The following is a 23,545-nucleotide window of genomic DNA, read 5'->3' as shown; positions in this document are numbered from 1 at the left end:
AGAGTGCTGATGACATCACAAGCATGACTCTAGTTGTGACATCACAGAGTTTTCCTTCATCTTTGGAATGTGTTACCGTTGGTTACACTGTTTATGTTGTTATACAAGCAGTTTATGGAGAGACGTTTTTTTTGGCAATATTTACATAAAATGTGTGAATTTAGATTTCCAGATTTGTTTCATTGTGTCCAATGAAACATAAAACCTTTCAAAAGTTTTCACACACTCACACTTTTACAAACCTGAAAATTGCAAAGAAAAATAATACTCTCTTTTAAATCTCCGCCAGAGTGCGCATGTTCACCGCTGGGGGGCGCCAGTTCTCCATTGATTACATTTGTAAATATGCAACGGAAAACATTCAACATGCAACTTGTAGGTGGGAATTTTGGTATTTTCAGGACCAAAATGACAATAATTCATGTAAGTAATAAAAAAAACAAAAGGATTTTTTCCAAGTCAGTTTCTTTCAATAAAAACTTATAAAACTTTCATAAAAACTGCAGGTGTGAGTCTGGTGAATTTTTGGTTAAAACATGTTTGTTTTTCATTCAGTGGGTAGAAAATCCAGAAGTTTTACTCAAGTAAGAGTAGAAATACTTCATAATGAAATTGCTCAAGTCAAAGTAAAGAGTACAGAGTAGTAAATATACCCCTAAAAGTTTACATTTTTTCAAAAAGGTTACTTAAATGTAACTGTATCTAGTTCCTAACCAACTCTGGGTACAGACTAGTATTAAGGAAGAATAATTTAAAATTAACTTTGGACAAAACGTTTGGCTCTCTCTTCCTTACTTCCGGGTCCTCTCAGCGGGCGGCGTGCAGCCAGAGTGAAACAACAACACTGCGCGTTGACGTCACAGAATCACAGAGTTTAATCCCATACAAAGCAACGCATGAATCAATCACCAAAGCTGCAGAGGAACAGAGATATGCATTCTTTACCTTATACAGACAAAGACAGACAAGACAAAGACAGACAAAAAACAAAACAAAGACGCGTCTTTGGAGAGAGCCGATGAAAAAAAAGCAAAATAGTGGCAGCTCTCTGATTTTTTTCTCCTGACGCTAAGTCTTATACTAAAGGTGTGTCTTGTCTTTTTAACATATGCACTTAAGGCGTTCCTCTAGTTGACCAACTGGAAACATGGTATTAATACTTAGAAAAATGTCTTAAAAATTAAATGTTAGCGGTTTCAATCTTCTATGTTGTATTAAGATTCACACCCTCCCAGATGTTGGTGTCTTGCAGGCTTTTGATCTGCTGTGGACAGACCAGATGTCTCTCCCCCAAGCTCCAGTGCTTCTGCCCTGCAGGAAATGCTAATTTTATGGCTTCGTGTGCTCTGGCCGCACAGCGGGAGGCCCCATCGAGGGATCTGCATTTGGCCCCTGTTTGTCTGAATGCTTAACACAAACCTGTTCAAAATGAAGAAATTTGTTCAAAATAAGAGTGTTGAATATACCTTTTACACATGCCGTAAGATTAACTGTATTAAACACTAAAAATAATCATTTTTCCTCAACACTAGGCAACACCAGAGGTTCTCGTACTGTGCCATGAGTCCATGACTTGGTGTTAAAGTAGTTGTACCTTTAATGTCCAGATTTCATAATAAAAGTTCTATTTACCTCACTGTGAAGTTTGATTAATTACTCATTATTCACACATTTTTCTTGTCTATTCTTCTCTTCAGGAAAGGAGTTTGTGAGCCGTAAGTGGGGGTATTTCTGTAACCTGTGTTGTGTTTCCTACCTGAAGGACGACCAGCACTGCAAAACCCAAACCCACTACGACAACCTGCAGGTTCACATAAAAACACATTAGAAACCGATCCACTGTTGCGTCTTTGAGACTCCTGCTTGGTTTTTATGTTTGTTTCTCTTTTACTTCTCAGAGATATTACCAGACGCGGGAGAAGCTAAAGCCTTCTAAAACGCTGAACCAACGTTGAGGGACATCTTCCTGTTTGACCAGCTTGTTGGTTTTTGATGAAGAATGTGAAGCTGTTACTGATGATGCAGTTATTACTTGAACATACATTCTATTTACATTTCTCTGATTTTTCCTGAAACATCACTTTTTTGTATTTTTAATGATTGTCAGTTAATCTAAGCAGTAATTTTCAAATTGGTTAAGTGTAGCTAACGGAAGCATTTTTTGTATAATCAATTTGTCACAATGTGAAGTAATTTTGAAGCATTGCTCTGGATTATCTAAATGTTATTTTGAGGTAAAATTACTTTTCTGACACGATTGCCATTTTTTGTAAGAAAATTATAATGCCTCTAGGGGAGATTTGTTTTTCCCTTTTTCTTTTGTCATAATGAAAATTTTCATTTTAAATCCAGAGTTCTTTAAGTAAAATAAAATATAATTTTACACTAAAACTCAATGTGTGTGAAGCCTACGTTTCTATTATATGTTTTACTTTAGCTATTTTGTTTGGTGTTTTGTCTCTAATCATGGTAGAGGATGCTAGGATGCTACCCATGATATATTTAGACTTTGTCCTTAAGATAAAATACTTATTCACACCATGTTTGTCTTCTCTCTCATTAAAATATATATAAGTACATATACAAGTAAGTACCAATAAGTAAATCTCTTGTTTGGATCACTGGTTCTCCTAACGCACAGGTGTCAAACTCCAGTCCTCAAGGGCCGCTGTCCTGCAGTTTTTAGATGCGCCACAGGTACAAAACGCTGGAATGAAATGGCTTAATTACCTCCTCCTTGTGTAGATCAGTTCTCCCAGCCTTGCTAATGACCTAATTATTCTATTCAGGTGTGGTGCAGCAGGGGCACATTTAAAAGTTGCAGGACAGCGGCCCTCGAGGTCTGGAGTTTGACACTCCTGTAAACGCTCGAACATCCAAATTGTAAAACAGTTACGCTCTTATTTTGAAATTCAGCACCTGAACCGGATATGGCTAAATAGGGTCGCCATTTCTAAGCTGGCTCATCTACTAACAGTTGATAATTTATGTTTAAAAAAAAAAAAAAAAAAAAAAGTGACAAACTGGTTAATTTTGTATAAGTAAGCTGAAAGAAAGCCAACTAAAGGTATGTAGGAATTAATTATGAAAAATAAACGTGTACTGAAACAGTTTAGTTTAAAATTCCATCGCCGTTTGCTTAGTTGTTGTCTCGTTAGCATAATGGCTAACAAACGGATTTTACCCCCGCGCTAACGTTAGTCTACAGTTAAAATGCTGTTTTATAATGTTTTCTCTATCCCAGTATGCTCATATGCTCTAACTTTTAACATTGTTAATCCACCTTAATTAAGATTGTAGTCATAGCTTCATAATTTTTGTTTAAATGACAGATATCTCATTAGCATAATTTAGTTACCATTGTTTTTTTTTTAAGTTACCATTGTGGTCGTCAAGTTAACGTGTAGTTGTGATTTATGCTAACCTATAAACTTTTACTTTTTAATCTTTGGACATTTCACACACACACACACACACACACGCAACTGTTGATTAGATAAGATAAGATAAATCTTTATTGTCATTGTCACAAGGACAACGAAATTCAAAGGGTGCCATCAGTCGGTGCACATGCCCAAAAACAAAAAATAACTGTCTCACAATTCACACAACGCAAGAATCAACAAACAACTGGCAAAAAATAATAATAAGAACAGCCACATTCTCACATACATCATTTATGATGATTAATGGTTGTTTTTGATTGCATTTAGTTTTGTTATTGCTATCGGGTAGAAACTGAATGTAAACAAAAAGCTAGCAAGCTAATTTGTTTGGGCAACTCGAAAAGCAAACTGGTAATTTTATAGATTACTTGCACACAAAACAAGTGTTGCCAAACATGGGGCGCCTGATTGTATGGTAATTAAATAATTAGCCAACACTTATTGCAGAAATAATTTTTTTCTTGTTCTATAAACATAATGCAATCAGTGAGGTGGTGCAAATAACAAATTATATAATCTGCTAAATAGTTCTTATGATGAAATGTGGTTAAACCAACAAATTGTTGCAAGTTTACAGATTTTAATTTTCTTGGTAGAAAAATCTTTAACATTATTCAGTTTCATAATTGAAGCAGTTTCTTATAGCTCTTATGTCTGTTCATTTACAGAGCAATAACTATTTGAAGAATGATAAAAAGTTAAATTAAATGGTTATGATTTATATAAATTTAGCATTTTCTGGATCTATTTTCTATAACTTATACTTTTTGTGCATCACTTCACTACTAGTACATAAAGGGCATTTTAGATAGTTTGTTGCATATTCTGACATCCTGAGGAACAGAAACCTCCATTTAACATCTTTCTTTACCCTTTTAGCGCCGTGGCTGCTGGAGCATTTGGTACAAGGAAGATTTGGTCATTTGTTTCCTGTTGTATCTGGTAGCTTTGCACAACTGTGCTGTGGATAGCAAGGCTATCAGTTTAACACCAAACATTGTAACAACGCCAAGCTATGACACAATAATGTTTTCACTTCTCTAACCATCAGCCTTCATTCCTTTTCTGATATTTATAACATCCACACTGGGAAGCACAGATTTGAAATCTTTAAAAGTAGAAACACTTGTTTCTAAAACATCAAAAAAGATGCTTTCTTCTTCAAATTGCTCTTCTTCTCAAGGACCTTCAGACTTTGATATGGATGAATCTGGTTCTTCCACAATGAATTCATCACATTTTACAGATGAAACTAAAAGTATAAGTGATATTAGAGTCGATGTCAGCAGGAAACAAGACAACAATGACAAAGCTGGGACAGAGCAACCCTATCCTTTCCCCGATAGCCCAGAGAATATTCTGGAACTGGCCACTAAGATCCTCCAACGGTTTGGGCTTGAAAAAGAAGATTTGGAAAGTCTTCTCTCCTACCCTGAAGACCAGGTCACTGTAACAAATCTGCCTGCCATCTTGGAGCAAATCTGCATTATGAAGAAAAAGAAAATAACTGATGGTTCAAACTTTCCACGTGTCACAAGCACAACTGGATTTGACCATTTTAGTTGTTCAGAAGGTGAACAGATTCACAGAGTCGATCAAAATTTTGGATTTGATGGAGTTTTGGAAGAAACCAGTAAAAGGAGGAGCTCAGCAGAGGTGAAAAACTGGGATTCACATGTTCAGAAAAGCTCTTCCACCAGTTCTAGCTCAGTCAGGACCTTTGTGGACCATCCACCCAATAATTCGAATAACCTGCAGACCCAACCAAGTCGTAGTTTACAGTCCATTCTCTCCTTGTTTCCTCTGGTGATGCAAGAAACCGGTAGAAGTTCTGCCAACTCTGAAGGATCTGAACCAAAATCCAACTGGAGTTCAACACCTGAAATGAAACAAATTGCTGAAATTAAGCAATTTATTTCAATACCTAAAGACGAAGAACCTGGCCAGGCCATTAATGACATGTGCAAAAATGAGAGTAAAGCTAACGGACAAGTTATAATTGCTGTTGAAACGAAGAAGAATCAAAAATCAAACCAGAAGTACGAGAAGACACAAAGTTACTCTGATTTAAATCCAGCTTCTCCTCCATCCATGAGGCCAACGTGTCTGCCTGAGGCAGCTTCCACCCAGTGGCTGCTGCAGCCTTCAGGCAGAGCGTTCCTACCTGATCCAACTGGTTTCAATGGTCTGCCTCCACAAGCCATGATGGAGGATTACACTGCTGCCAAACCAAGGTCGTTCCCACACACCTGTTCTCTCTGCAGCACCGTGTGCGTTAATTTTAAGGTGTGTACTTTTCTTCTGATCCCTCCATTGACAAGTTAACTAAAAGTTAAAGTTAAAACCTTTTCAGTTGTAGAATTCACTTTTACTTTAGCTAATGCTGAAATGATTAATCAAATATTGAAATAATCAATTTAGTAATTTATTAATTAACTCAGGTATACAGTTAAAAAAAGAGAATTTGTTGGAAAAAAATGTATTCAGAGCAGTAATTCAGCATAAACTACAAAATAGATTAAATTTGCATTTAAGATAAGAACACATTTCGATGTCCATGCTTTTACATTGACATCGAAATGTAAATGGCATTTTTAAATTCATCCAGTTCAAATTCACTAAACAAAGTGTTTATTTTTTTATTAAAAAAATATTTAATTATTTGTTGTATTTCTAATGTTGAATTTTAAATGAAAATCTGAAGAATGTGTCAACTTATCAGAATAATCGATTAATACTTAAATAATTATTAGTTGCAGCCCTAATTATAGCACAACAAGGTTTTTGTTAAAATAGTATAAATAACTGCCATTTCATGTAGAAATATTTAAATTTAATGTTTTGTAGAAACTTATAACAAAAGTTTCACAAAAATTAAACGGAAAAATAGTAGGGTTCCTCCCCACAATTTCTTGTTAAAGGAAACCATAACCATAAATATTATTCTATCATTTATCGTAAAAATTTATTCTAATGAAAATAAATTCCAATTAATGCAACCCAAAACTGTCAAATTTTAAAACAAATTTTCATACAATTTTTTCCAGTTTTGGTTTCATAAAGACGTCAATAAATATCGAATTCAAAACTATAATTAAGTGTAGTTAGTATGTGGAATTTAATGACATAAATCACACGTTTTTATGTCATTGGTGTCCTGAAGAATTATTTAGATACAACAGACATGCTGGCTTATGTCTGTTTGTTGGCATAAAACTTAAATATGTTGAAAATGAGAAAAGGAAAAAAAAAAAGAACCAGAAGAAATTGGTTAAATGTTCAAAATGAGCAACCTTTATAAAGAAACGATGCTCCTTCTGGCTGCACTGATTAAAATGTTTTTTTTTTGATGAGTTTCCTGTAACATTTGCTGCTCTTCCTGCCAGGAGTGGATCATCCACCAGAATATCAGCTTTCATATCGAGGCCTGCATTCTCTTCCGCAAAACGTCAGTGACTTTTTTTAAAAGCTCAGTTTAATATTTGTTCTCTGTGATTTATGGATGTTTATCTTTTTGTTGAGTCATCAAGAATATTTTAGGATTTTTAAGAGATTTTTGCTGTTGCTACAGTAGAAATTCCTAATACAACATTCTTTTTTTTTTCCTTTTCTTTTTTTAACGTTTTGCCCTACCAAGAGAAAAAACTAATTCTGACTTTTTATTGAAGAGAATCTGTTAAAAAATTTGGATTTTTTTCAATTTTTCTGTTTTCCTACAGATACCCAAACTGGGATTGTAGAGTACCGCTGTTTGAGAGGTAAGTCAAATAAAAATCCTTAGTCTCCATTTTTAAAAAGTATATTTTTAGGTTATTTTCTACCAATTAAATGATGTTTTTATTTTATTTTATTTTTGTAGTTTTCCTTATAAAGACCCCTCCACCTCTGCTCAGGCATTCCAGCGTTACGATCACAGAGTTGGGTCTGAGAGCCGGTCCAGATCCAGATCCATCAGTTCATACAGACTGGAGAATAAATGTTACAGATCCAGGAGCAGTTCCTGCTCTCCAGGTCCTCATTTCCGCGGTGCTTTGATGAATAGAAGCAAACCAGAGGAGTGGGAGGATCCAAACACTCACAGGTCGGTGAGATGCGAGCAAAATTCTCATCGGTAATACTGGAAAATCTTTAGGGGAAATTTAAAGATGACTTATTATGCTTCCTTGAAGACATTAGGATACTTCTATGCTCTATTTATGTTCATTAAATTTTTTGCGCAAAATAATTCTTAGGAAATGAGATTTCCGTCTGGTCTGTTCTGTTCTAGGGCCTCTGTCACTTTAAATACAAATAAGTTGCTGCTGGCCATGAGTTCCGTTTGGGTTGCTAGGTGATGAGTCTGGGCCTGGCATCTGTTGCTAGGTTACGGGGCAGTGCCTGCTCATTTGTTAGATTCCAGAAGTTTTTGAAAGGGCTCATTTTCCAGACAGCAAAAAAAACATGAACTTATGCTGAAAAGTGAATTTTTTTAAAAGTGCTGCTGTTTTTAGAAGCAGTAGAAACCCAAACGGAAGCACAAAATGTGAATTTTGCATAATGCATCCATTTAAAAGCTTTCTTGATGTCAGAAAAACTGCTGATAATTTACAGTTTTTAAAGTCTTCAACCTTATTTTGGTTTCCTGCAGATCTCTCTCACCACCTTCGACGTGGCGTGACCGCTCGGATTCGAGGAGCCATCGGAGGCGATCTTCATCCGGGAGGAGCAAGAAGAAAAAGTCTTCATCCGACCAGAGACGCAAGAGACCAACAAGGTCATCCAGTAAACGGCTGAGGTCGAGCAGAGTAGAGCAGCTGACCAAAAAGCTGCTGAGAACATCAGGTTGGAGTAGCAGAACGGCTTCTGTCTGTATAATTTTGAAAAGAGATCCGCCACAATGATGAGCCTCTGAAACAAACGTTTTCTCTCCTGCAGCTGTCCAGTCGCTTATGAAGAAATCGCAACTTAAATCTGTGGTCAGAACTCTGGTTCCCATCATCTTGGCTGAACTCAGGAAACTGAAATCCTCTTCTTCTCATTCATCAAAAAAGAAATTGGATTCAAATTTTTCCAAAGTGAAATCTGACCTTCAGATCAGTGAACCTGGTTTGTCCAGAAAGCCTCAGGTTAGCGCTAAGATGCATTTTAAACTCAATTTATTCAAATAAATTGTTTTAGTCTTGTCTCCAATTTTCTGAATGTGAAAATGCTACATCTTACAATAATAACAGTAATAATATTTTTTAATTATTTTTTTTGGCCATTTTTTAACTTTTCCATACAAAAGTAAGAAAAAAACAAAAAAATAAATGCGTACACCATACTGAAAAAAAAAAAAGACGAAATGGATAAACAATTATATAAATTCACAGTTTTATTCTACTGCAGATATAAAACATTTAGAGATAGATGGAAAAATTATTGTAGTAATTAACTTGTTCATACTTTTTTAGTTATTGTACTGATTTTATTTTACACATTATACAGACAATAAAGTTTATTAATTCTGATTTTGTAAAACAATTGACAGCCAAAGAACCAAGTAGAGAGAAATTTGTACTTCAGTTAATTTTTAACAATTTACTTCTAGAAACTAAAGTTCTGCACATTTTCACAGCTATCAGATAGAAGTATTTTGTTAAAAAGTTCTGTGTAGTTTCCTTAAATTGTTTTGCTCTAATTAAATTTTTGCTCCAAAGATTATGTAATCATCAAAAACATTCTGCTTTTCAGGTGTTTTCTGTGTTATAAATTATCTGGACTAATGCATATAAATAAAAGTAAATGTAATGTTATTGTGTATTTTAGCAGATCTGTTTTTAAAGCCCAGACATGTTTTTTACAACCTGGTCATCATTATTTAAGGTTATTTTAGTTTTGGTCTTTTTGCTCTTAAATTTCTTTAATCTGTGTTTGTTTTAAAAACCAGGACGATGCACCAAAAGAGAAAAGGATGAAGAGCCTCGATATTCAAGGAACATCAGCCACTGTGGTTAAAGAAAAGGAGAAGCAGTTTGTATTTAATTTTATTCACACCTACATTTTTACATCAGTATGTTAAAATTTAATGTTTATTTTTATAGAATATACTTTCTAGAAAAAGTTTTCCTACTAAAAGGAAGCAGAAAATGACTTTGCAACAGTGAATTGTAATTTTTCTAAGTGTCTAGTCTTAAGAGGAAAAATTGATTTTTCATTAAAGTAAAATAGAAATATCATGTACTGTCTGAAATTGAGGGATACTAGCAGCAAAGTAAGAAAAAAAAGAATTAGATGACTTTATGGCAAACACAAGAAAAAACATTAATGCTATTAGCAATAGCAGACCCTGATTAAAGAAATGTGCAACTGCAATTTTTAGTATTTTGATTTTAGGTGAGGATTTTAAAATAAGAGTGAATATTTGTGCAAAAAAAAAAAGCAAAATACTGTTTACCAGAAATTTAAAAATTGTCCAAATAACATAAACAACTTAAGTTTCAGGTTTTTCTATTGCTTTTATTAAAAGAAAAAGTCAATAGAGGAGCCTAAAAAGTTGCTAAATATAGTAACAATAGTTACTTGGCCACACCACTCAGTATTTTGCTCCGCCCACTTTTGGGACTTTTCAAAATTCTTTGGGGGGCAGAGTTAAGCTTTCACAAGGGGTAAGTTGCACTTTGAATCTGCTTTCTGTTTATCTAGCAAAACACATATAGCGCATATTAGTATTAAATATTAATCAAATCTTATTTAAAAGGGGGGGAAGAATATGATGGAATAGAAATATAATTTACTCTCCCTCAGTGGAGAAATTCAGGTATACCTGGAGCGAAGTAACTGGGGAAAAAAGTAAGTTACTGTACAGTTATGACAAATTTACAACAAAAGGAAAAAAATATTGAACTTATTAGCAATAGACCCAGATTCAAAGAAATATTCAACTCAGTGGGATCATTTTCTATACATTTTCTTTTTTAGATTTTGATTCTAGGTGATTTAAAAATATACAAAATGTGAGTGAATATTTGTGCAAAAAAAGGAAAATTACAAGAAATTTAAAAATTGTCAGTTATTGCAGAAATATGAACGTATTTTGAGTTCTTTGATTGCTTAAAAAATGTTGATGGAGGGGTCTGAAAAGTCACTAAGTATAGTGACAAAGTTTTTAAGTTGCCAACAGTGCATCATCACAGGTGGCCACGCCCCTCAGTATTTTGGCTCTGCCCACTTTGGGGGAATTTTTACATTGTTTTTTTTTTTTCTGGGGTGGAGTTTTGCTTCCACATGGTTAGTTGCACAGCAACTGCTTAACAGATTAGTGAGAAATGTTTAAATATTATTCAAAGCAACAAACAATTATAAGCGGGCATTACTGCAATCAAGGAAAGTTTATCTTTTTTAGAGCAATTTTAGAATGGACACATTCAAACAGTAAGTCTTTTCTACCTTCAGCTCATTTTCTTTTCTTCTCAGATTATCTGTGGATCCAAAAGTCTTCAGAAGACGACCAACCAAACCTGTGTCCAGCACTGATCTGGCTCTACATTCAACTAGAAATAATGCATCTTTACCAAAAAGAAGGATGACAACAAGCAGACGCATTTCAAAAGCAAAAGCTTTGGTTTCCAAAGCAAGAATTATCCTAAACCGGCCGTTTGTCAGATCTCTAAAAGTAGGAACTGTTAAATTTGAGGTGAAAAAACAAGTTTCAAAGCGTCTAGGAGCTACAAAGTTGATGTTTACAAAGAAGAAAGTGGCTGGTAGTGACTCCAAAAAACCACAAAAAGAGTTTAAACAATCTCTGAAGGGACTGGAAGAGAGAACTACAGAAGAAACGAGACAAAAACCTAAAATTAGAGTAGAACATCTACAGGAAGATGTGAGCAAAGAAGAAATGAAAGAAAATGAAGATCTTATGGAGATGGAAAACCTGGAAACTCTTCAGACCAAAGAGTTTGAAGATGCTGAAGCTCTGAAACATCTGGAAATAAGATCAGCAGATTGTGTGGAGGTTAAAACTACAACTACAGTCAAACTACAGAGGAATTCATCCAGTAAACCAGCAGAGAGTTGCGCATCAAGCTGCTCCGTTTTTACACCAGGACCAGCTGATCCGCCTCAGACTGAACAGAATCTCCTCAAAGCTCCAATGCCTTCAGTTGGTTCATCGTCACAGAGTCAGAGTGAAAATCAGATTTCCTCCTCACGTCAGAGGACTGAGGCTGACGCTTTGGAAACAGGAAGTTCACCTGATTTCAAGAAACGGCAGAAAAGAAAGAAGAGAAAAACAAAGAAAAAAGGTAAATTTAACAACATAAACCGATCAAAGAACACCTGATGGTATTTTTCCTTTCTGGTATGTGAATCCTATAAAAGTCACAGTGATTTTTGTTTGTTTTTCTGTAAATTTGTTGGTTTTGGCTCATCATGGGGTCTGCTAATAAAGACACATCATGGTTTATTTGCCAACTTCATAAAATATTGTTTTTTTCTTTATTGTAATACAATTCATTTTATTTTTATAGAGCCAGTTCACAACATGTTGTCTCGAGGCAGAGAAAAAAAAATTCAATCTCTTCTTGTATCCATTCTAACTTGATCTCAGTTATCAGACAATACAATCAAGTTCAGATTATTATTCAGAGTAGTTTAAAATGTTTTTTGTTATAAGGAAACGCAGCTGATTGCATCGAGTCATTAACTTGCAGGATTCACAACGAACACAGACGGTTGTCTGCGTTGACTCGTTAACTTTAATCCCCCAAACAGAGCATGCATGGATGACAGTGGAGAGGAAAACCTCCCCTTTAACAAGAAGAAATATGGCTCAAAAATAAAATCTTTTTTTTTCTAATACCAAATTTCATTTCTGATTTTAAAAGATTTTATTTGTCCCTCAAAACACAAATTACAAACAGAAAATAGATTTTAGAAATGGCTTTTGTTTCAAGAATTCCCACTGGGAGTTGACCTGAATTCAACGTCAAAATAAATAAAAGTTGTAAAATACGTTTGTGGTAGTTTTTGGGTGGGTAAACATCAAATGCATTGGTTTAAAAAAAAAAAAAATCGTAATTTTTATAAAAATTAACTCTTGAAGATCAGAAAATTTGATTAATCGGTAAATTTGATATATATCCTGCAGCAGTATCTCAACGTAATCCGTCTGGAGGAACTCCAGCTACCAAAACGAGTCGTTCAGCTGCCGTCCCGACCTTCAAAGAAAACCTGGTGAAATGTCTGAGTGAAAAACAAATTGGTAAAAAAAAATCAGTAAAATAAAAGTTAGAAAATCTGTAGATTAATCTTAACTGATGTATGTAAATCTTTGTTTTGACTCTCTTCTCCAGATTGTTTAAGCAGGAGAACCATTATGTCTCCGAAGGTGAGTTTTTATTTAACAGCTATGAACCGATTCTCTAAAAACACATCTTATCCGCTTCCCAGAGTTAAAACCTTTGCTTTAAACTGACCCAAACTATACATTTTTAGTTTTAATCGTAAGCTTGATACACTTTTTAATTTGTCTTAGGATCAATAATGCAAATATAACCTCATTTTATTGTCATGTTTCTGTCATTTACTGTGAGTAAATCTAAATTATGTCCCAACCTTTTGGCTCCACATAAAGCCTAATCTATAGTTGAACAGGAACATGTAAAATCTGTGTGAATATTTCTCTACTAATCTATTTTTCTCAGCTGGTTTGCCTCGATGCGAAGGTGCTGCTCATAACAAACCTGCCCAGGTATTTCGACGGCTGCTACAGAGAGGATGACGTTGCTGATCTGCTGCGCCCGTTTGGTTTCATCTTTAAGGGGAGCAACATCTACGTTATTCCTGAAAAGTGCATGGTGGGTAGCAGATACATCAGAGATTTACCGTTTTCTCTTCTTAACCAAGACATCACTGGAGATAAAAACCTGAAAATCCCTCCCAGTAAGGCCTTAGAAACTTTGGCCGTTTGTGCAGTTTTCATTTGTTTTATGCATTTTCTGAACCAGAATGGAGAAATATGAATAAAAACATGAAGAAAAGCAGCCGAGAATTCAGGGAAAATTTCCAGTAAAGTCGCAAAAAGCGAAGATTTGTATATTTATATATGCAGTGAGGAACAAGAAGTCAGCAGAAATGTGGTCTGAGGTCCGGTGCTGGAGGACACCTAACAAACCAACACTCGTAGGAGGGATTTAAAAGCACTCTGTATATGTAAATGTACATTTGTTATTTGTAAGAAAGAGTATAATTTAAGGTTTCTCCTGATTCAACAAGTGATTTTTAAAATGTTTCCATCTTTATGACAAGACTTCTGTGATTTTGGTTGATCAATGTCTTCACTTCTGCCATATAAGTCCAGTTAAAATGTATGAATGCTATAATTATTAAATTGACTCCTTAATATTTTTGTTTATAGGCGTTTGCCCTGATGCCGTCTGTGAAAAGTGTTCAAAACATCGTGGCTTATTTCCACCAGAACCACATAGTTTTCAAAGGATCTAAACTGTCAGTCGGAGTTGTTCACAACATGGTTTCCATGACGCCAGTAAGAATATTTACATTTTGTCTTTACATTTCAAAATATGAGAATTCACAAATTTATTCAGTATAAAAGCAAAAGAGTATGTTATTTTGTAAATGAGCGAAGGGTATAATTTGACGCAAAACAAACAGGCAGCAAAAATTTTAAGATTAAAAAGTTATTACAGTTGTTTAAGTAAGTAAAAGCTATATAGTTACTATTTATTTTTGAACAAGTTTAGATAAAATTTACTGAGATTTTCCTCAAGATCAGTGAGTTTAAATTCTTTACAGAAACCGAATAACTTTTTTAGAATCTCAGTACAAATGAATCTGAAGAAAAACATTAACTCTGTTTCTCTGTTTGTTTCAGTTTGGCTTTTATTCATTTCTGATCAAAAGGACCCATTCGGTACGTATCACATTGTTTCTGACTTTGATACAGATTTTTATTTCAGAAGAAGTGATTGCAGAATAAAATAACACATCTTTGTCAACAGAAACTGAAGGACGATGGAGGAAGTTTGATCTTCATCCACAACATCTCCCAGAGCGAAGCCGGCGCTCTGAGGGAAACTCTGATAAAATTCGGCTCTGTGAGACGATACCTGCCTCTTCTCAACAAGGTGCTGAACTGCAGCGTCTCACACACGTGTGTGAGGGTGTGTGTAGAAAGAAGTTGAATTATTCCTTTGTGTGTTTCAGGTGTTTGTTGAATTTAAAAACAGACAAGAGGCGGACATGTTGGGAGTTTGGTACAGCCTGCTGAAGCGCTCTCCAGCTCATCATGTCTTCAGGATGAAAATACCTCAAATCAACAGTCTTTCTCCACGTCAGTTTCTATTTTAGGACATAAATGTTGAAATGTTGCCGCCCTAAAAGCAACGGCCTTTTGTGGAGCCATCAGAACCAAAGAATGGAGGGATTAGGATTGGGACAGTTTGAGCCGGATAATCTGTTAACCTCCTCCCTAAGCTGCTATGGCCGTCTGAAGAAATGCACCAAAAACAACCAATCAGAGCCAAGGGGAGGGTCTTAGCGCTGTCAGTCAACCTCATGTACTCAAAGCTAGATGTGCTAATGACGGAGAAACAACTTACCGTTAAATGAAAACCATTTATCTACCATCATCAGAGGTTACGCTAACTAGCCGTTAGCATACCTTTGCTAGCTTACTAACTTTTTTGAACAATCATGAATAAGTGCAGATTCATCGCCACTTGCCTGGAAATGTTTTTTTTTTACTTTTTTGAGGTTTTAGTCTTAAATTCAATTCACAGTGGTCTTAAAAAGCCTTACATTTGAGTTTTCCAGAAACCCTGTTGGAGAAATGTTCCCTGATTTCAAAACTTTGGCTCGTAATTCCAATCTCCATTTGCCATTCAGGTCAATATCAAAATCCCGAGACATTTTACTACGCTCCTGCAGACGCGTTTCAACATGTCATGGACAGACTTCAGAATCTACATAAACATAAGTAAAGCATTGACCTTCATTTTTATTTGTGCAGCACCAACAGTGCCAAGCAGAGCTTTGCCAGATGTTAGTGAAGCTGTCGATGGCGCCGTCGTCCCAACTATAAAACATGGCGTTCCTCAGGGCAGCACTCCTCCGTTCTGGATCACCATGACAACCAGCCCTTTAGTGTTTCCCACTTTCTGTCCCTGGTTCAACATCCCAGGTAAAAAATATAAAGAAACGGAAACCATTTGGAGGCTTGATATAGCTCACAATAAGTAACTGCGTTACATTTTTGTCTCGTAGATTATCTGACAGTCAGTCTGAACGGTTTAAAGGTAACTTATTTTTTCTGCCTAATTTTGATCAAGAAGCAAAATAATTCTTATTTGTAAAGTGGAGTCTATAGTTATAGAGGAATACAAAATCTTACCAAACAGTTTTTATCTTGTTTCTAGTGCAAACATCTTAGTACACTTAAAAAAAGACTAAACTAATTTATAAGTAGCTTTCCAGCAAGATATAGTAGCTAGTTTTAAGTCAATAATTCCTCAATATAATGAAAAATTCCACTGGCAAATTATTTCATATGTAACATGGAAAAAATGTCATGTTATCAGTGAAATAATCTGCCAATGGAACTAGTACTTTTTCTTCAATTTTAAGGAATTATTGACTTATAACAAGCTACTATATCTTGCTGAAAATCTACTTATAAATTAGTTTAGTCTTTTTTTAAGTGTACTAAGATGTTTGCACTAGAAACTAAACCAAAAATACTTGGTAAGAATTTGTTTTTGCAGTGTTCAGATATAAAACTATGTTGATTTTTCCATGCAGCAGAAATGTGGTCTGAGATGTAGTGCTGGTGGATACCTAGCAAACCAACACTCTGAGGAGGGATTTAAAAGCGTTCTATTTATGTAAATGTACATTTATTAAATCCCTCCGAATATTTTAGGCATTTATTTTTCTATTTGTGCCTTTTCAACCTGTAGAAAACCATCAGCCAGGCCTCAAAGTTCTGCACTGTCATGCTAACGGGTTTGCCTGAGAGAAACTACACCCACCAGGACGTCGCTAAGCTAGTGTGGAAACATTTCCCCAAACAGAATCTGCAGACTCTGTTCTACAACGTGGTGGTTTTACCGCTGCAGAGGAGGGTAACAACATCACATTATAGTTATTTATTAGATTTTAAAATCTCCCTGCGTCGTAACTTTTCAGTTTTCTCCCTCTCTGCTCCAGGCCTTTGTGTTTTTCAGCAGCTGGGACGGATGCAGTGATTTTGTCGGAAATCACATCATAAATCCAGTTTTTGTTAAAGGCTCCAGGCTCAGTGTTCACCTGGTGTTGGAGGACATGCAGCCCGGATTCAGTGAGGTACGAGTTTATCCCAAACACTGAGGGAAATTATCAGCATTATAATAGTTCTGGGTTTTTCATGACAGTTTTTATTTCTCTGTGACTTTTTGTCTAATTCAGTTAGTTTTTAGAGCATGTTTCCTAGTTTTCATTAGTTCTTATTAGTTAGATATTTTTTAGGAGGAGCGATGCAAGTTGATTTATTTGACTGGCACCTGTTGCAATAAGCAGTAAATACATTAATTCCAGGATAAATTAAAACAAACAAAATAATTTCCATTTGGATGATTTATTGTTTTTCTCTTCTGTTTCTTTTTCTACCAAAAAATGAAAAATTGAAGTTTACTGATCTTTGAGAATGTGTTGTCGTCATATCACTTAAAAATGGTCTAAAAACGGCAATATTACTAATTTATTGTCCAGCAAAATTTATTGTGACAGTTATTTTAACTTGTATTTTATAATAAAGATTGATACAATTATCTGATTTAAAAAGAAATATATTAGGTAAAAAAAATTAACTTTAGGTTTTCTTCTCATCTTCCCCTCAAGTTTTCTGAGGCGCCCCCTGCTGGTCCCAGTTTAAAAAACACTAGTTGAAATCATTCTGCCTTCTCACACTATTTATCAAACATTATAGCTGTAACATTTGCAACACAGATAAAGAGCAAAGCTAACTGAATGGTAGCTCTGAGAATATTAATGAAGCTGAAAAATCAAATCAGAGCAAAGGGAAAAATCTGCAGGACTGTAAAATGAGTTTGCATAGATTTTTGTTTCTCCTGCTTTTACTGATCCCCCTTCTTAAAACATAACAACCACTAATGGTTCCATCCATGCTTTGTTTGCAGGAGACGATGTACCGATCTGTGATGAAGTGGAGCAACGCTGTGAGTCGTTTTGAACTGATCTGAGAGGAGCCAGCAGCAGCAGCAGCTTCTAAACCTGCAGCTTTCTGTCTCTGCAGCACGTTTCTCAGCTCCGGCCTCTGGACGAGCGGCTGCTCTGCGTGGAGATCTCTGAACCTACAACTCACCTTGTCATGATGGTCATGAAAAAAGTGGCAACCGTTGCTCCTTTCGTCAACTTCCTGCCGCTGGCTAACAGGGTAACGACCCAAACGGCTGCACTAGTCCCATTCAGGGCAACTCGTCTCATTTCTGTCATAATATTTGGCACCACTTACGGGATTAATGAAGAACATAAACATTTAAAGAATGCTTGATTTGTTTGCAGAGACTGAAATTAAGAAACTAGATTTTCTTTATTTCAATTTTAATCTAGTCTGTGGAGGCAGGACAGATTATTTGTACAGCATATTTCAGGAGCAAGGCAATTCTACGTGCTTTATATGATAAAAAATAAACATATTACATCACCGTGATATAATGAAGCAAAAACAGACTAAAATAATAAAAAAGCAACTCTAAACAGGCGGGTTTTAGTCTGGATTTAGCAGAACCAGAACCAGAAGAACTGAGGGGTCTGGAAGGTTGCTATGACGGCAGCAGATCTTTAATGTATTGTAGTGTAAACCGTTCAGTGATTTATAAACTAACAGTGTTTTAAAGTCTATTCTCTGACTTACAAGGAGTCAGTGAAGGACTTTAGAACTGGGTGATGATCTCTAACTTCCTGGTTTTAGTCAGAACTCCAGCAGCAGCATTCTGGATCTGATTGATTTTTTTTAGGCCGACCTGTGAAGACACTGTTTCAGTAATTGACTAAAGATAAACGCATGGATGAGTTTCTCTCTATCTCACGTAATCCTGGAAATGTTCTTCAGGTGATAGAAGGCCGACTTTGTAACTGTCTTTATGTGGCTCTGAAAGTTCAGGCCAGAGTCCATCTGCTGTAATAACTGAAGCTGTGCATTGACTCTTGATCTTTCCTCTTTAGGTCCAAAGATAATAACTTCAGTTTTGGCATTGATTGATTTGTTCCATTGGTGCTTGAATTGGTTCTAAGTCACCTGATGACATTGTAATGTAGAACAGTACATCATCTGCATAGTTATGATGGCTAATCTTATTTGTAATATGAGCCAGTGGGAGCAAGAAGATATTAAATAAGAGGGACACCAGGATTGGACCTTGTGGAACCCCACATGTGAAGAGAATAATTTTTTTCCACTTGTCTTCTGTCAGATTGTGATTGAAATGGCTGAACCAAGTGGCGTAACAGCAGCTGTTCTCCAAATCTCACTGAACTCCTCACCAGAACACCAACTGTGGTATGTGTGTGTTTCAGTTCATCTGAGTGAACACAGATGATATCGGGCTGGTTCTGATCCATCTCATTTTTTATGTTTTTTCCTCCCAAACAGGAGCAAAGTGAAACGTATTGAACCGTGAGTATCGGATGTTTATTTGATTTTCGGGTCATTTATATAAAAGTGAAAACCTCACCAGTTTATTTCTTTGCAGTTTTTTGTTTTACGCTGAACTTTTTCTGAGACACTCGTTTCTGAAGTCATCATTTATAATATGCTCATAGTTTACAGTAAGAAATTCTTACTCTAGTGTTTAATGACTGAATGTCCTCAACCCAGTTTGGACCATAGTTGGTGGAAATGAGGTGAAATATAAAATCTTAAGTGAAATTTTAATAATTTATCAACAACTAATGGAAATAAATGGACAAAGGACAGATATGTAAAGTGTTAGGGACAAAAAGAGGTGTAGGAATTACTTTTACAAAGTTTTAAATTTTCCTTAAACCAAAATGAAACCATTAAAAGAACCATGTTTAAAAATTGACTTGTGCAAAATAAACACACCAAACCTGTTTCTGCTCTTTAAGTTTAAAGAGTCTGAATCGGCGTCTTCGAGACTCAAGAGAAGCTGTGATAAACCTTGAATCGGACTCATCGATAAAACCAGCTGCTACATCAAAATCCAAACCAGACAAGAGAAACCTTCGTTCAGAACCAGAAACGCCATCAGAGAATCTTTCTCCAAAGAGGAGGAAGCTGGAGCTGAGTGACCAATCCCAGATACTTTACAATAAAACTGAAGATGAAACAACCCAGAAAAAACGTCAGGAAGACCTTCAGGTCCATGTCAGTTCAACTGAATATCAGACCAAAAACAAGACTAAAGTCCAGAAACCAGAAAGTCTCTCCAAGCTTCTGTCTGAAGACTTTAAACTTCACCAAACGATGGACTCAATGGAGGATCAACCAGAAACTAACAAAGAAAGCATCGCTGTCGCAACCAGAACCAAACCTCCTAAAGATGAAGAAATGGTTCACGAGACACAAAGGTTGAGTTTTCCTGAACGACGACGAGCTGGAAACATTTCCTATCAGAAAGCGACTGAAGACGATGAAGAGGAGGAAAGACCAGCAAATGAAACGAGAAAGCTCCCAAAGTCGTCTTTGAAAGTTCTCAGGAATCTGGATGAAGTGAAAGAGGAAGACGATGCGACGGAGGAAGAGTTGAGGGAAGGTTTATGGAGGGAAAACCTTCAGGATGAGGATGAGGAAAACTCAGGTATGGATTTCTATCATCATTAATCAATGCTTCCATTTTGTCACATTTCTACAGAAAACTTCATTAATATGACACTGACACGTATCTGAAAAGTGTGGCATGCTTTTGTATTGGCCTCTTTTGAATCAAAGAAACTGCATCCTTAGAAAATCAATTTATCTAAAATTAAGGCATTTAAGAAAAAAAAACAGCCCTGTTCTCCATTCAATCTAAATGAAACAAGAAAAACTTTCACTTCAGAAAATGTAAAGACAAAAAGTGAGAAGTTAATCCAAAAGTATTCATACTGCAAATCCATAAAATTTACAGTAATGACGAATATTGAAACTGACAAGATTAAAATGCACAAATTTATGATGTTAGAGATGAGATATTATCTGATGGTGATGGTTCGCCATGGCGAGTCTGGACCCTGGAAATATTTTAAGACGGGGAAAAAGGGCCAAATATTAAAATATATATTAGTTGTAGTATAAATTCATGCAGTTAATTGTGGACAATTGTAATTTTTTTCTTGCACATTAGATCTTTGAGGTAACATCCAGTGAAATTCAGTGAATCTAGTTTTCTAAGTCTCCAGGTTTTGTTTGTAATTAATCGTCGTTTCTGCTCACCTGCAGCCGGTGAGTTTGTGGAGCCCATATTGGGTTTTTTCTGCTCCATTTGTTCGGTTTTCTTCCTGGACGAGGATGCAGCCGAGGATTCGCACTGCTGCAGCCGCTCTCACCTCCGCAACCTGCAGGTTCGCTTTAAAACCACAACGGTTTGAAACCCTTAAAGATTTCTGTAGAAAATCCTTGTAAGTGCTTCATATTTAAATCTGAAAAAATTGGAAGATGTTATTTACTGGAGTCGGGTAGTAACTAGTTACGTTTACTTTTAGACGTATTTCTACTTTTGCTTGAGTGAAATGTCTGGATTTTCTCCCCACTGAATGAAAAACGTGTTTTAACACAGTCAGACACACACCTGCAGTTAAAGTTTCATAAATTTTTATTGAAAAAACTGATTTGGAAAAATTTCTCTTTTTCTTATTATACAAATTATTGTCATTTTGGTCCTGAAAATACCAAAACCTCCACTTTTTAATTTGGTCTGATGTAATTTTTAAATATTAAATGATTGATAATTTGATCACTTACTCGGGGTATTCTGCCCACCTATGCACAAAAGATACGTATCGTTTTGTTTTTCTTGCTGTCCGAAGTTAAATCAGACAAAACTCAAATTGTTTTAGCTCAGTTAGAATAAGAACATTTTTTAGAGATTAAACATTTAATTTGAGCAGGAAGATAATTTACCTTAACATGATTGAATTGTTTCAATGCAATATTTATTGATTCACTGTAAACATAAAACAGTCATATTTTAGTTTATTTTATCTCTGTTGTAGAATGCAGAAAATTGCAATATTAAAAGTTAAAAAAAAAGGATTAAAAGTTTTTAGTTCATTTGTGTTTTTATCTCCACAGTCTGAAAACTTGCCTTGAAAATGGTTTAACTTTTCTGTGGGATTTTTTTATTTTTTTTTTACCAAACTCTGATCTCTGCTTCTCTTTGTTTGTCAGATTTATTACCAGAAACTTTTACAACATTAATCTGAGGAACGATGTGAAGGTAAATTCAATGTTTCATTTTATCAACTCAACATGAATGTAAAGCCATTGGTTTGTTTTTTTGGCTGTAAAGTTTTCCTTCATCTGCTAACTTAACTGCAGATTAAAGTTTTTCATTTCCTATCATTTGGATCCAGATCAGATCAGAACCAAGTCTGTTCACGCTCCAAAAAGAGCTAAAAATCATTTTTCTCTTCCTACATTTTAGTAGTTTATAGGTTTTCTAGTAAGGATTGGATGAGAAGTTTATGTAATCAAGTGAACGTATTATTATAAATGTATACTTTTGTTTAAAATATCAAATAAAACTAAGGATTGTTAGATAAAAAGTCACTTATAAACCACTGCAGTGAACATCAGCCTTTTTGTGGATATTTCTTTGGTAGAAAATACTTTAACATTATTTTTCAGCAAATTATTTACCAGATTTAAAACTATAAAATTCTAGTTCCACTAGCAGATTGTCTCAAGTGCGGGAAAAAAACAGTAATGTTAAAACTAGTAATTTATCTAGAGTTAATTGTTAGTTTGGTCTTTATTCTAAAATATTTTATTAAATTTATTGCATTTGCAGGCAGGAAATAAGCTCCACAAAGTTAGCAATTAAAATATGTACAGGAAAATCAATGAGGGCATTTCTTTTATTAATTAAACCAAACAGACAAATCCAATAAAAGAAAAAAAATGTACAAAGTTTAATCATCAGATCTGTTTCATTCATCACTGAAAAACCTTTTCTCCATCGTTATTTATTTTCAGTCAGAAATCCAACCCTGGGAATTTTCTGAAGGTTCCTGCTGGAGCTCCTGGTAATGTCTCTGAAACGAGGAAGAGAAAAGCGTCAACGCCAGACAGTCGGCGCGCTAACATCACGTTTTCTACGTCTGCTTTTACCTGCAGGTTGTCGTAGTGGGTCCTGCTGCAGCAGTGCAGGTCTTTATCAGCGCCTTCGTTGAGGTAGAAAACCGAGCAAAGGTTACAGAAATACGCCAGTTTCTGGACCGTGAACTCCTGACCTGAATCAGCAAAAAAAGAACATAAAAAAACATTAAAATTTTCAAAAAGAAAGCCCACAGACTATCATTTATGCTAACTGGAGGTGGTTTTTGGCTTTTCCAAAGAGCTCATGTGCTAAAAAGAGATTTCCACCGTCAGTTGGGGTTAAACCCACCTAACATGCCAGCAGCTCCACTCTGAGCAGAGGAAACAAACATCTGGATGAGAAATCGTTCTCACCTAGAGGGCGTTCCGGGTCGAATGACGGCAGATTGACGTTGGCAGCAACAGTTGGAGACTGGGATCGAGTTCTCTTTGCTGCGGGTCCGACCGGCTCGCTCCGCTGTCTGCCAACAACTGCAGAAGAAGAAGAAATTAAAATCCTGATGCTCAAAAGTCTGTTACCTTACGCTGGCAGCCTGCATTTCTCAAACATGAATGTATGTAGGAAACTTTGAGGAACAAAAACTGTTTGGAAAATATTTTGTTTCATAAATGCTGGAAATATTTAATATACAGTACAGAGTAATTAATTTAAATGGCAATTTTGTTTTGAGATCAAGCCTGCAGCAATAAATCACTTATAAAGTTTATTGATCTTTTAGAGTGTGTTCTTTGCCGTTACCTTTATATTACTAGAAGATGGTCTAAAACAACAATAATGTTTATCGCAATAACTGCTGGGATAATT

General features: G+C 35.5%; 3 protein-coding genes across 7 annotated transcripts in view; 2 read left to right on the top strand and 1 right to left on the bottom strand.

Moving 5' to 3' along the window:
- The window catches only part of LOC114157028 (uncharacterized), a 59,443-nt gene extending 57,148 nt beyond the window's left edge, over nt 1-2,295 (top strand). For all 4 annotated transcript variants that reach the window (XM_028037695.1, XM_028037692.1, XM_028037693.1 and 1 more), the window contains exons 63-64: nt 1,698-1,807; nt 1,899-2,295. In XM_028037695.1, coding sequence (XP_027893496.1) covers nt 1,698-1,807; nt 1,899-1,955 — 167 coding nt within the window. In that variant the 3' untranslated portion in view covers nt 1,956-2,295. The remainder of the gene's footprint in view (nt 1-1,697; nt 1,808-1,898) is intronic.
- A 636-nt stretch (nt 2,296-2,931) lies between these two features.
- LOC114157315 (zinc finger protein 638-like) lies at nt 2,932-22,926 on the top strand. The gene is made up of 29 exons (XM_028038202.1): nt 2,932-3,067; nt 4,326-5,732; nt 6,833-6,894; nt 7,166-7,204; nt 7,306-7,527; nt 8,074-8,267; nt 8,361-8,551; nt 9,355-9,437; nt 10,881-11,707; nt 12,553-12,666; nt 12,758-12,792; nt 13,109-13,261; nt 13,822-13,950; nt 14,299-14,337; nt 14,426-14,551; nt 14,631-14,757; nt 15,436-15,606; nt 15,690-15,721; nt 16,382-16,546; nt 16,632-16,766; nt 17,600-17,638; nt 17,716-17,856; nt 18,896-18,981; nt 19,075-19,098; nt 19,551-20,242; nt 20,863-20,984; nt 21,811-21,859; nt 22,618-22,667; nt 22,759-22,926. Exons 2-27 carry the CDS (start codon nt 4,596-4,598, stop codon nt 21,838-21,840), a joined length of 5,115 nt encoding a protein of 1,704 aa, XP_027894003.1. The 5' UTR covers nt 2,932-3,067; nt 4,326-4,595; the 3' UTR covers nt 21,841-21,859; nt 22,618-22,667; nt 22,759-22,926.
- LOC114157314 (uncharacterized) overlaps nt 22,482-23,545 on the bottom strand; it is a 22,759-nt gene continuing 21,695 nt past the window's right edge. Inside the window, exons 33-35 of one of the 2 annotated variants that reach the window (XM_028038200.1) lie at nt 23,095-23,211; nt 22,753-22,874; nt 22,482-22,676 (exon numbers count right to left, since the gene is read on the bottom strand). In XM_028038200.1, the coding sequence (XP_027894001.1) occupies nt 22,614-22,676; nt 22,753-22,874; nt 23,095-23,211 (302 nt within the window). In that variant the 3' untranslated portion in view covers nt 22,482-22,613. The remainder of the gene's footprint in view (nt 22,677-22,752; nt 22,875-23,094; nt 23,212-23,545) is intronic. The other variant, XM_028038201.1, reaches the window with a different exon arrangement.

This window comes from Xiphophorus couchianus, chromosome 14, assembly GCF_001444195.1.
Source record: "Xiphophorus couchianus chromosome 14, X_couchianus-1.0, whole genome shotgun sequence".
NCBI classification, from domain to species: domain Eukaryota; kingdom Metazoa; phylum Chordata; class Actinopteri; order Cyprinodontiformes; family Poeciliidae; genus Xiphophorus; species Xiphophorus couchianus.
This window is presented reverse-complemented; position numbering and strand designations above follow the sequence as displayed.

Coding starts and splice junctions, on each gene's coding strand:
- LOC114157315 (XM_028038202.1), top strand. CDS start 4,596: ATGCTTTCTTCTTCAAATTGCTCTTCTTCTCAAGGACCTTCAGACTTT. Junction 12,667..12,757: donor TCTGAGTGAAAAACAAATTG/GTAAAAAAAAAT, acceptor TCTCTTCTCCAG/ATTGTTTAAGCAGGAGAACC. Junction 15,607..15,689: donor TCCCTGGTTCAACATCCCAG/GTAAAAAATATA, acceptor TTTGTCTCGTAG/ATTATCTGACAGTCAGTCTG.